Genomic DNA, 14058 nt, shown 5'->3' with positions numbered 1-14058 from the left:
AGAGGTGTGTGACATGGTCTCGATTTACTTTGCTTGAGATTTATAAACTCAATTTTCATCGAGAACTTGTTTTAAAAGTTTTAATTTCCACTGTCTGTGCCAGTGCTAAACTTTTGTTTACCAATTTAGAAAGAAAATAGTAAACATAGATTCCATCAACAATATAAATTAAGCCATTATACCTAACTCAGTAATATATAACCATATTACTGAGTTATGAAATACCTAAAGACTTTTACATAATGTGTTGGAAAACACTTAGACTTTATTCTCTTGTTTGAGAAGATTTGTAAACCATCTGCTGGTGGTCAAGATAAGATCAGCAAATTTGTGCAAGTATTTTTGTATCATGTAGGCATGACTGTTACTCCTCTCTCTTTCTCTCCCTCAGTTATAAAAATACTTTGTCTCTTCACCTTCCATCTTAAGGTTGCTTTTCGTTTTCTACCTTTTCATCTGCATATGATGCTTAGTGCAGTAAAATAACCTTTCTTGAATGTTGAATAGTTATCAACATTAATTGTACTACTTCTAAATAAAAAAGCTTTTTTTGTGATTACAGTGGCTTGATTTTCCTATAGAGTGAAGTCCTCATAAGTAGAAATATTTCTAATTCCTGGCTCCTTTTTCAGTTGAACAATTTCCGGCCCTTTTGTTCAAGAACTAATTTAATTTTTCTTCATAGGAAAACAGATTATGCTAGCAAAGAAGTGGGCAGTCACTCTAGACTTTCATCTGTAGTTTTTATTTATGGGCAGAGAAAGGACAATAATTAATTTTAATGAAGCAATATTCAGTTTTTTTATGTTCTTTATGTCCTCCCCCAAATTTAGCATTTATTATTTAAGGCCATTTAACAGTACTATGATAATTTTTTGCTACTTGAACTGAATAAATAAACCAAATCCTTTTCGGTGTGGCAACTTGCATTATCTCTTTTGCCATCTTCACTGTAGACTTGTTGAAGGTGAGTACCTTGTAGCTAGTCCCTTGCTTTCTTTAGGACATCATGTACAAAGCCAGTGTATGGTTGTCATTATTAAGAGAATGTTAATACTTCATTTGCTTCAGGATTAAGGTATCTCTCTAAACTGGGATATAGACTCCTTTGCCCTATTAAAGCTGATCATTCCTGCTTCAGATGGGCAGTTTTTAGCAATAAGCTCTAAAATCATGGCAAATCAGGAAATAGACTTCTGTGAAAGAGATTTAATCTTACAGGGAAAGGATTGCCACTTTATTAAGGGGATTGATTTTTGTCCATTCTCTTCAATTTTAATAAAAAATGAAAAGGCTGGATTGTTGAAATCACTCTACTTGAAATCTTTGCTTCCTGTGGCAATAATAAGCTGTTCTGCTGAGGAATTTGCGGTGAAGGGGAAATTACAAAAGAAGAAAAGAACACAAAAAACCAGATAGTATATCCCTTTGTTCAAAAAGTGTTATTAACATGATAATTTATTCAGTAAAGACAAATATATAGTTACTTTCTCATCAGTGAATCCTACTCATTCATTTTCTTTTCATCTTTTTAGGAAATGTACTCCCAATCTAAGCCCCAGATGCAGAGTGTGGTTCAATGGGGGTTGGGTAAGTTGATTTTTAACTGGGCATAATCAGTTTCTTCATTAACATTGGACTCTTTAACTGGGATTCCATGGATGGGCTCCAGGAGATCTGTGAATTCTTTAAAACTGTATGCAGAATTTTAGAGCTGTGTGGATTTTTCTGGAAAGTGGATCTACTGTTTTCATCAGATTTCAGAGGACTAGTGTCCGCAAATACTCACGTAAGCCTATTCAAGATCATTACAATGGGCTAGCAACTGCAGATACACTGGATTTTTTTCCTTTAAATCTCTTTCCGGGTACAGTGTCCCTAACTCACACTAACCCACACTAATTCATCAATAGGTTTTCAGAACCAGGATAGCACATTTGCATGGCTATTAATACATGTTATAAAAGTTTAGAGGCAGGAAGGAATTGGGCTGGTGTGCCTAGGAAGGCTTTCTTGCATAATTAGTAATGTTCTTACATTTTTTTACTTGGTTTTTTATCATCCTTGATTCTTTTTCACATCCACATATCACATATACTCATAAACTGGGTTCACAGTCTAATCTCTGTCAGAAACCGGTAAATTAATAGTCATTGATCATATTCCATTCCCCTTATTGGGCATCATGGCAAACTGAACTCTTGCTTTTACAAGTGTTTCCATGACAGAAAAAACTAAGCCTGAGCTTGGCTTATTTGTTTGCGAAGATCATCACAGAGTGTTGATGTGCCGATACCCCTGAGACTAACCAGATAAATTTTTCACTTGAAGCCAGACATATTAATAGCCTACCAGTTCTTTAAATTATTCATATATGTTAATAAGTAACATCTTAATTTCACAAACACATGTTTGGTGCTTCTTATGTGCCAGAAACTAGTCTAAGTGCTTTAAAATGTTAATTTATGTATAATCCTCAACAACCCTGCAGTTGGATAGTTTATTACTTTCATTTTTTTACCTGAGGAAACTAAAGAACTCCTGATCTTTTGTCTGTATGTGTTGACTGAGGCCATCTCTTCAATGTCAACTGTCATTTCCCATTGGTTCGTAACAGTAGGCATTATTTGCAACATAAATCTTTTTTTCCTTCTCTTGGACTCGTAGTTACTACAAGGTTTTTAAGAAGAAACATTCCGTTATGAGCTGTGTTGTTGTGTGCCAACATAGTCCATTTCCTAGCAGTCACAGCTAAGACATGTTACCAGAAGCTGGGCTCTGGCTTCAGTGCAGCTTTATAGCATATCTTTCCCACTTCTGTGTAATTTACTTCAGCTCAGCTCTCCAATGCCATCTGGGTGTCCTTCTGTCAACTGCTCTGTGTGCATGTCTGGAATTGAAAACACCATGTTGGAAAGTAGAAATTAAGAGAAGTAGAAAATTGTCTCAAATGACCCAAACAAGAATATAGAAAGTTAAAAATAGGTTAAAGGCAAAATAAGTAAAAGACTAGACAGGAGTTAGTGCAAACAACACAAGCCCTATAGTCGTATTTAAAATGAGCACCACATTTTCCCAAGAACCCTGGAGAAGAAAAACTGGCATGTATCTGGAGAGAATTCCCGAGTATTCTAAATAGTTCAGTTCCACATACATTTGTTATGTCACCATCCTAGCAGGCATTGAAGATGGAGGCTGATTAAGACAGTGGTCAGAACCACTGAGGTGCATATAATAAGTTATTCAATATCAGTGCAAATACACAGACAGTCACAGACCACTCTCAAAGGCATAGAGGAAGGAGACTAGTGTAATAGACCCTGGGGATGTGAGAGTAGTCAGGAAAGGATTTGAGGTGAATCTTGAAGGAACAGAATTAGCCACATCAAAATGTGGGGGTGGGACTCGGGCGGTATTCTGCACAGAGGGCATAGCATGATAAGGCTCGGAGGGTGCCTCAATGTATGATATGCCAGCAACTGGAAACAGATGCAGAGTGCTGAAGATGAGGTTGGGAGAGAAATGTGAAGGCTTTTTAAATCGTGACATAGCTAAAGTCCATTTGTTAATTCATTTGGTGTCCCATCAATTCCTAGCAGTGTTTTTAATGGCTGTTGAATGAACATCCACTCTAACAACTGAGAGAAAATAACATAGAAGTCTAAGCCATCCACCATTAAGGAACATATGTTCTCCTTGAGGAGACATAAAATATACCCTTGAATAATTAAACACAATTTTCATTATTCACAGGATTAGGTGCCAAATGATAGTACAGAGAATAAATATAATGGGCTTCAGAGGAGGAAGAGAAGTGTGAGCTGATGAGTACAGGAAAGGCTTTTCTGAGGAGCTAGAACTTAAGCTGGCTCTTACTTGGTGGGATTGGCTCAGTGGAGAGGGGAGGAGGCATCATGGGATCGAGATCATAAGGCATGTTCAGGCATGGCAGGTAGGTTCTCGTATTGCATTTATTTGTTTATCTATCAACAGTGACTATTTCCCACATGTACTTGCACTGCAAGTTTCCTTCATTGTCCAAATTTATTCTGTTCTTGCGTTCAAGTAATGAATTCAGATGGCAGAGGATACATTTTTTCCTGAGTCTAATGTATTTGATTCCTGATTTTCAGAGAACATACAGGAAAGCTTCAAGCAGCAGCAGATCTATCCAAATATTTATCTAAATCTATTCTGTTTCTGTGTTTGGATAACAAGTTTAGATAGCAAGAGATCCCTGTATTTGTATTTCTCCTATTGTGAGTAGTTGATTCAGATCTGTTGCCTTCAGGAATATAAAGGTAATCCAGTATTACTTTATTGTCAGTAGGTTGTCAGACCAAAAGTGTTTGAAAGTTGGATACTTGCTATGTGATAGTAAATCATGTTTGTATATCACATAAAAAGAATGTCTTGAAAAGACTCAGGTTAGCAGAAAGCAAAGAATATATTCCTTGAAATGCATTTGACACTATACATACTAGTCATAAATAAGATTTTTTTGTTTAGCTTTTAATGAGCAATTTATGGAACTGTTTCCTGGTCTGATTCTATTATAGACAGCTATGAATATCTCCAAAATGCACCTCCTGGATTTTTTCCAAGACTTGGTGTTATTGGTTTTGCTGGCATTATTGGACTCCTTCTGGCTAGAGGTAGGTGCAATTATGTGGGTTTTTTTCTTAACAGTTAATAATATCAGGGAGAGATAAGATGTATATTTGGTTCTTTCTTTTCATTTGTCACTTTTCATAGTGAGTGGGTTCCTGAATATGGCTTTCTTAATATATAATTGATGTGGTGGTTTTCTCCAATATATTTGATTTTAAGCATATATAGAAAATATAAAACAATAAAATGAAAGAAATTATGTACTGTCAGTTAAAAAAAGAAGTTAGTTATCCTTCATAGGCACATCTACTTGAGCAAATTACTGTTGTTCTTTGGTACAGAAAGAGTGAGCTTTTGTTAACCAAAGTCTGCCAGACCTCAGAAACTGTTTCTAAATGTGTCACTATTAAGATCAGGCTGTTAATGAAGCAAAACTGAAGGAACAAAATGGCAGCAGACTCAGAGACTCCAAGAATGAACTAATGGTTACCAAAGGGGAGGGGTGTGGGAAGGAGAAGGGGACTGAGGGGTATTATGTTTAGTACACATGGTGTGGGGGATCATGGGGAGAACAGTGTAGCACAGAGAAGGCACACAGTGGATCTGTGCCATCTTGCTGCACTGATGGACAGTGATTGCATTGGGGTATGGGGTGGGGACTTGATAATATGGGTAAATGTAGTAACCACATTGTTTTTTCATGTGAAGCCTTCGTAAGAATGTATATCAGTCATACCTTAATAAAACATTTTTTAAAAAAGTAGGTCATTTCTAAAAAAAAAAAAGATCAGGCTGTTAATCACACCAAGTAGAACAGTGCTTTCATGGGCATTTTATTAATTTCTTCATGTGTTATAGCTTTGGCCATCAGTGATAATATAAAAATTTTTTAAATACTTTAAAATTAAAAGCTAACAAATACCGATTAAAAATATTACCATATTAGACTGGTAGATAGCAAAACATAAAGGAAATAAAAGATTATAAAGTAGTTCACTATAGTGAGGTGAATTTCTTATGGACTACTTGAAGTTTCAGTGAATGTAAAATTCAGGCTTTATGAAAATTCCTAAAATAGAAAGTTTTTCTTTAAATTGCTCTCTTTTAACTACTTTCCTGGGCACAACAGCAGCACAGGAACACCTACTACTGTGGGTCCTGTTCCTTTGTTTTCATTTGCTTTTTTGCTTGTCTCTTTCCTTATCCTGGGAGGTCTCAGTAGTATTAAGATAATTTAAGACTTTAATTCTTTTTCAAAAAAGTACACACATGCACACACACTCATGCACACACACTCGACAACAGGCCTTTTCCCGTGGGCACTGGGGTAGAAGGGCCTGAAGTGAACAATGTCAGGGGCTCACTAAGCAAGATGAGTGGGATGGTAGGTATGTTTATGGGTGGCTGGAGTGGTCTGTATGCCTCTCCACATAGATGGTCCCCTATGATGGCAGCAGCAGATGGCCTCAGAAGGTAAGTTTTCTTTTTCTTTTTTCCAGTCTAACATTTTATTTATTTATTTTTAATTTTTTAATTGTATTATTTAAGGTATACAATATGATGTCTTGAGAGAGATACACATACCCATACACACACACATACCTATACACACACAGTAAAATGACTGTTACCATCAGGCAAATTAACATATCTTTTCACATAGTTATCTTTTTTGTGTGTGTTGAGAGCACCTGAAATCTTCTCTCAATGCATTTCCAGGGTTCAATATCATTAACTGTAGTCAGTATGTCATGCAGTAGCTCTCTAGACTTGTTCATCCTATATAATCTAACTTTGTATACTTTGACCAACGTGTTCGCATTTCCCCTACCTCCCTCCCCACTCCTACTAACCACCCTTCTACTCTCTGCTTCTATGTATTTGACTTTCTTAGATTCTGCATATCAGATCATTCAGTGTTTACCTTTTTCTGTCTTGCTTAGTTCACTTAACATATGTCCTCCAGGTTCATCCCATGTTGTTGCAAGTGGCAGTGTCTCATTTTTTAAGGCTAAATAATACTCCACTGTATATAGCTACTACAGTCTTTATCAACTCATCCACTGACAGACACTTACGTTGTTTCCACGTATTGGCCACTGTGAATAATTCTGCAATGAACATGGGGATGCAGAAGATCTTTTAGAGGTACTGCTTTCATTTCCTTTGGGTATATACCCAAAAGAGGGATTGTGGATCATACGGTAGGGTTTCTTGAGAATATCCGCTAAGCTAGTCTGCCTCAGTTGATGAGGATGGCCACAACTGTGGTGTTGACAGGAGGCACCTCTCTGGGAAGAGAGGGGAATGGATGACCATTCAGAGGAAGTGGGCCTAGCCAGGCCACTCAAGGGTGGCAGGTGTTTGTTGCCCACCAGCTCTGGCAGCCAGTGGTTCCCTTCTGGCTTTGCTGGTAGGTAGAGCCCATACCACTGGCTTCTGGGGAGATATGGACATGGAGATGGAGGCAGAGGCTGGGGATCACATTCCTTCCTGAAGTTCTGGGCCTGCAGCTCATTGTATGAACCAGAAAAGCTGGAGGCCCAAGAGCTGCTGCTTTTCAGCTTTCCCTAGACAAGTGACAATGGCTGGGTGGTGGTTTGCTGCCCTTTACCTCTTCCTAACCTTTGTGAGCTGCCTAGGCACTTAAAGCTTCAAACTGTACAGGTGGGATCCCAGGGGTGTAGCAGGCTAGTAATCATCCCTTCAATCAAGGCAACAGGATGAGGAGAAAAACTTTAATTTATTAGGAATCTAGATTGATAACATTTGTATTCCTCTGTAACCCCAGTTCCATCTTCAGGGATTTGTTTGTTTAAAGTTTAAAACCAAACAAACAGTGCTTATGTTACCCTAACTGTGAGTATTAGTAACATAGATTGCACTAGCATCTGTACATACATGTCCCATATCAAAAACCTTGTGCCTCTCAGTGGAGACTGCTTCTAGGTTCAAGTCCGTTTCTAGTGTATTCTCCTGTTTTCACCCTGTACTAATTCTCTTACTGTCACTCTCAGGTTTCTCCTAGCCCTCCATCCTGCTCTCTATTCTGTCAATTCCCCTTTTCCCAGGACCCTACATCCTTTCTCAGTCTGGACTGAGACTCAGCACAGCTGTTGTCTCGGGAAATGGCTCCGTGCTCTCTTGGGTTTGACCCTCTTTTCCTACGTTCCATATTGTCTTCCTGGTTTGCTGTCATGTTTAACTACATGTTTAAGTCACTTGCAAAAAAGCCCATGTTGGAGGTATACTTTCCAAGTTCTTGCAAGTCTGAAAATGACTTTATGCCCTCATACCAAGTGCTAGTTTGGTTGGGGGTAGGGTTTGTTTTCCATCAAACCTGTGAAGACCATGTCTTCTAGCATCCAGCATTGCAGATGTAAGAGTCAGCAGCCAGTCTGGATTGTTCCTTCTGAAATGATTCATATTTTTACCCTGGAATCTTTGAGAATCTTCTCTTAATCTTCAGTGTTCTCACCTTCCATTGTGCTGTGACTACATACAGATTTTTCATTCATGGTTGGGCATTTTGGTAGCATGCAGCCCTCAGGAAGACACCCATCTTGTATTTCTTTGAAAATTTACTGTCATCCTTTTTCCTTCCTGAACTCATATTAATTAGTGATTGAACTGTTTGAACTGACCCTGTATGTCTCTTACATTTTCTTGATTATTTTATTGTATCCCATTTGAATTTTTTACTTTGATCATTTCTAAGAGCTCTTTCTTGTTCTCTTAGTGTTCCTTTTTCATAGAACTTTTTTCCTTTAATGTAGTAGTTTCTTGAATTTATTTGATGATAACAGTTTTAGCTTTGTTTTTATGTTGTTTTCTATGAGGTTTTTTTTTCCCTTCTTGATTTTCTTGATCTTCTCTTTTATGTTGCAGGCTTTCCTCAAATGATAGGTGATCTGTGTTTAAGAACAAGGCAATTGAAGTACTAGTAAGAATTTGTTGTGCATAGATGGCAGGCAGGCTGTACTACAGAGTGACCTGAAGGGGAACTGATCTTTTTGGGGAGGTGCCTACCCCCAGCCTGCACAAGGAAGGCTGTACTTTCGGGCACTGGCATGGATTTGCCCAGACACCATCAATCTTGGTTCTCAGCAGAAAATCCATGACATTACTTTAGAAACACCCCACCCCCTTTTTAAACTTTGCCTGAAAAGACTGCCTGGCTACAGGCACTTTTGCCCTGAGATGGTATGGAGGAAGGAGAGGATCACCTGGTCCCTGCACAGGCCTGCATTTGTCCCCAATCTTGATCCCTGGTTGATCCCTCCACCCTCTACAGTAGCTGGCATCTCTGGGCTGCTGGGGACATTCTGTTGTGTCCTGTGCTGCAGCCCCTCCTCAGGACTTGAAGACTGTCTCCTTGCTTCTGTTCACTCTCCATTTTCTGATAATTGGTTGACACTTCTTGTCTACCAGTGGACCCCTCCACACATTTTCTCTTGGTTGTGGATTTATTATCAGCATTTTATTCTTGTACTGTTATGTTTATGGAGCATTAGAAAGGAGAGGAGAGGAATGCTTATGTTCAGTCTTTAAATAGGAAGCCAGTTTACTATAAAAGAATGTAAACCATAGAAACTAGAACAATGTGTGGTTTTCTTTTCAAAACAGTCTTCCTTTCTGCTCCCTTAGAAATGGTGGTTCTCTTGAAAACATTGTACTAATGAAAGAAACCAGTGACAAAGGACCACATATTATATAATTCCATTTATATGAACTGTCCAGAGTAGACAGATTCATAGAGATAGAAAGTAGATTAGTGGTTCCCTAGGGCCGAGGTCAAAGGGCCTCGGGGGGTGATGGCTAATGGACGTGAGGTTTCTTTTAGGGGTGTTGAAAATGTTCAAAAATTGATTGTGGTGATGGTTACACACCTCTGTGACTACACTAAAAACTGTTGAATTGGATACTTGAAATGGGAGAGTTGTATGAGTTGTATGTCACTAAAGCTATGAAAATGTATTGGTTCTTTTGGTGCATATGATATTATAAGGCACATGCTCTGTCACTGTAGGATGGCAGATTGGGAAGGTAAGGATAGCAAATCATCTGATGGTGTCAACAAACTTATATTTAATAGGTTCAAAAATAAAGAAGCTAGTGTATCCACCTGGTTTCGTGGGATTAGCTGCCTCTCTTTATTATCCACAACAAGCCATCATATTTGTCCAGGTAAGTGAGACCCAGTAAACTCGGATGTCCATCATTCCTATGTATGTATGGGTTTACTGCTTAATTTTATTTTGCAGCTTTTATAACACCGGACTAAAATTTATTTGTACATAGAGTTGAATTACAGCGAATTTCAATGTTTTTCTCCACTGCTGTGTACCTTAGTTCTGGCCCTCTTTCTAGTCATGCCAAGTATTCAGAGAATGCACGCTAATTTGAATATTAGTCAAAGGAAATTTTAGGATACCTTTTTTTTTCATATTTACATGGAGACTCAAATTCCGAAGCTGATAGCTAACGGGCCATTCTCAGTGTGAGCGTATCTGGCCACCACCTGCCCTCCTTGGAGTCACAGGCCCAGGCCTGTGCTCTGGCCTTCTGCACCTGCTCCCCGGTCCTGGCCCCAGCCTCCCTTTCCTGGCTGGGGACTCTGGGGACTGGATTTCCCTCTGCTGCAAACACCCTTCTCAGGGCTTTCAGCTGGCTGCTCCTTCCTTACGCTTCAGGCCTCAGTTTGATGGCATCCTGGCAAGTAGGAGAACACAGTAGCAGATAACATGGGTGAAATGGATGTCTTAGTCTGCTGGAGCTGTTGTGACAAAATAACACAGGCTGGGGGCTTAAACTGCAGGCATTTATTTTCTCACAGTTCTGGAGGCTAGAAGTCCAAGATCAAGATGTTGGCAAGGTTGCTTTCTCCTGAGGCCTCTCTCCTTGGTTTGCAGATGGCCGCCTTCTTGCTGTGTCTTCATATGGCCTTTTCACTGTACAGTCACATCCCTGTTGTTTCATCCTCATCTTATAATGACACCAGTCATACTGGATTAGAGCTCTACTCTTATGACCTCATTCAACCTTAATTACCTCTTTAAAAACCTCATCTCTGAATACAGTCACATTGTGGTTTGGGGTTTCAACATATGAATTTTGGGGGACACAGTTCAGTCCACAACAGATGGACCAGCAGTTTTCAAAATGTCCCTGGACCAGCAGCATCAAGACCACCTGGCTTGCTAGAAATGCACATTCTTAGGTCCTACCCTGACCTACTGACTCAGATACTCTAAGGGTGAGAGCCAGCAATCTTTGTTTTAGCAAGCCTTCCAGGGAGTTTTAATGCCCCTGATTTTTGAGAAGCAACTAGACTGGTAATAGACTAGACTCCCTAAGTCCATCTGGACTTAGTGGGACTCTATATGTAGAGTCCCTTGGAAAACCGTCAAGAGCAAGGGATGCTCTATATTTTAAGGTCCTGGACAGCTTATGGACACAGGGACCCAGTTGCCAGAACTGTGTATCACATGGAGACTTGGTCTATGAGGAGCAGCAGCCCCTCCTAGACTTGGGCTCTGAGGGCTCCAAGCTAGACTGACCTGACACTGAGCTCTCTGGAGTCCTCATGACAGGCTTGAGTCTAGGTTCCTGGATTACACTGCAGTTGTAGGTGGGAGTCCAGTGGCTCCAGCTGTGGGAAATTGATGGTTCTGGTGGCAAATGCTGGTAAGATATTTCCAAGGTGAGCTTGACATTGCTTACAGCAGTCCTGGAGGCAGACAGTATTCTGCCTGGTGCAGACTCCAGCTCTGGAACAATAAATCATGTCTGCCTGCCCTAGATCATCAAAATAATCAAACATCATCAGTCTGTTACGGATTTTAAAAAACAGTAAATGAATGGGGTAGGGAGGGTAGGCTTGGCCCCTGGCTGAGAAGAATATGTGGCTGCTCCCTGAGTAGGGGTCTTTTTGTATCTTGTATGCTACAGCATATGTTGCAAAAGATCTTTTGTATTCACAACCAAGATGGTAGGATGCAAGTCTGAGTTGTATTCTAATTTATTTTTAAAGTCAATGGAAAGGAGTTTTGTCTTTTATTTTGTACCTAGAGTAAGCCAGAACAAAACAATTAACTTTATTTTTACTAGATATAAAACATTAGTGATCTGTTTGGGATAATGAAAAAGTTCTAGAAATGGATAGTGGTGATGGCTGCATAACATTGTGAGAATACTTAGTGTCACAGAATCGTATACCTAAAAATGGGTAAAATGGTAAATTTTATGATAAGTCTGTTTTGTCACAAGAAAACAAACATCAGTTACTGAAAGAGATTTTGATAGTGTTTTAGTGTCATTTAGTTCCTATTTCAGTTTCAGTTTTTTTCAGTGAATACCCTGTTCTTAGACAAGCCATTTAATTGCTTATGTTGTTTTCTGTTCATTAGTGTTTGAATAAAAGTACTGTAAGAAATCCCTTTAAAGTGATGACAAGTGTTATTTTCCTCTCAGAAATCTAAAACACCAAGAACAGTGCCATATACATGGTAAATGCTCAATATGTCCACTGGTGGCTCCGAGAATAGAATCATATATCATATTTTAAGAACATTTAGAGCAACTGGAAGAATATAACTTGTAAGACACCAGCGTGTTGCAACCATTGTATTTACTAGCACTGTGACCTTAGACAAGTCACTCGGCCTCTGAATAATTCCTTACAGTCTTTGCCAACTTACCACATGGGGTAATTATATAGAATAGAGATAATTCATGTGAAAGTGCTTTGTAAACTACAGTGCTATATACATAGATAAATTTTTACAAAAATTTGGAAGAGAATAATAACTGCTTTGTTTAAAATAAAATAAATTTGAGGTACTGTCATGTGGAAGGAATGTAGTCAACATTCTCTGCCATAAGTAGGACCAGTGAACACAAACTACTGGAAGCACTTAAAAAAAAAAACCTCAATACTTTAAAAAAAAGTTTCCAGCAATTAAAGCCAGCCAGCCAAAGGTGGACAAGTGCATTTTAAGGTAGTGGCTCCTTGACCCCAAACTGTTCTCTGACCCCAGGGCCTATCTCTCGGAATGTTGCAGGAAGGATCTTGAATCAGGAGGCAAAATCCCTGTAGAAATTTGAAGACTTTATGTTTTGAAAGACCTGGGAAAACTGAGAACATCTTCATTGGGTTCACCTAACTAACCCCCTAAAATGGTGATGGATTTTGGCAAATGTGATTGGTTGGCTGTTATGTGCTAGTTGTGATAGGTGGAAACCTTCTTTCTGTGTCTGATTTTCAGGAATTTTCCATATCAGCAATGATCTACATTTTTTTCTCCTTGGAATTGTGGAAATATAAGATATACACCTGCAATTAATGGCAGATTATTTTAAACAATAAGTATATACAACTAAACTATTTTTTCTTCTTATTCTGTGATCTTAGTATCTTTTTATTTGCTTACATTACACATTTTAAATGTATCTGTCCCAAGACTTCCATGACCATCATATGCTTAAATACAGTTCTTTTAGAAACAGGAAAAAGGGAAATGGAAAATTCTCTTCCTTACCAGTCATTTATGGACTAGCAATGGATATTTTCTATTTTGTTTCAAGGTCAGTGGGGAGAAATTGTATGACTGGGGTTTACGAGGATACATAGTCATTGAAGATTTGTGGAAGGAGAACTTTCAAAAGGTGAGAAGATCCTTATTATCTTCCTTTTGGTTTAAATATGCAGTTTCTCTAGGGTTTTGTAAAATTCTTGATAACCCTGTTGCTTGCTCTTGTTTTTCCAGTTTGTTTTTCATAATGCCTTTAGCTTAGATTCTCTGGTGGCCTTTATTGGAGGAGCAGAAGAACTTTGGTGCATTTTATTATTATCAGCAAGGCTGAATAAGTGGTGACCATAAAATGTACTCTACTGCCATGTACTCTTAGAACATAATTTCATAATTTTTGCTGTGTCGTATTTGTAATTTGCTCAAAGTATATCATATTATCTGAAAGTTTTATCATAACTAGATTCAAAGGGAACATAGTGTGCTCCCAGGCAGAATACAACCAAGACTCCTCCTCTTAACTGTTTCACTTATCATAGGCTCTGTTCTTTCCTTTAGCAGTACTGTATCTGTTCATCCCCTGGCCTTCTTGGCCCAGTTAAGAGTATGAGCCATGGTGTGTTGGGGACTGTCCACCAGCTACAAGCCACATTCTCGTGCTGACTGGTGGATGAGGGGCAGAAAGGGGAGGTTGTGTAATTGTAAGAAGGTATCTTCTTTATCTCTTCTCACAGCCACATAGCTGATTGAATGTTGCCTGTGTTTGCTGAAACGTTCTCTTTCCAATAAGGAAGAATTAGGTTCTTATATTAACATACTTCCTACAGATTGAAGGAAGTTCATTTTGACTCCTGTCATCTCAAATCAGAATACTTTTTAAGAAAAAATAGAAAAAACTATCTCAAAATTAAAATCC

General features: G+C 38.7%; 1 protein-coding gene across 2 annotated transcripts in view; it reads left to right on the top strand.

Annotated features, from left to right (window-relative positions):
• The window catches only part of APOO (apolipoprotein O), a 56457-nt gene that overhangs the window by 29304 nt on the left and 13095 nt on the right, over positions 1 to 14058 (top strand). For both annotated transcript variants that reach the window (XM_017653222.3, XM_017653220.3), the window contains exons 4-7: positions 1536 to 1590; positions 4560 to 4655; positions 9707 to 9798; positions 13198 to 13278. In XM_017653222.3, coding sequence (XP_017508711.1) covers positions 1536 to 1590; positions 4560 to 4655; positions 9707 to 9798; positions 13198 to 13278 — 324 coding nt within the window. The remainder of the gene's footprint in view (positions 1 to 1535; positions 1591 to 4559; positions 4656 to 9706; positions 9799 to 13197; positions 13279 to 14058) is intronic.

This window comes from Manis javanica, chromosome X (genome assembly GCF_040802235.1).
Source record: "Manis javanica isolate MJ-LG chromosome X, MJ_LKY, whole genome shotgun sequence".
NCBI classification, from domain to species: Eukaryota; Metazoa; Chordata; class Mammalia; order Pholidota; family Manidae; genus Manis; species Manis javanica.
The sequence above is the reverse complement of the archived record's forward strand: the minus strand, read 5'-3'. Positions and strand labels throughout refer to the sequence as shown.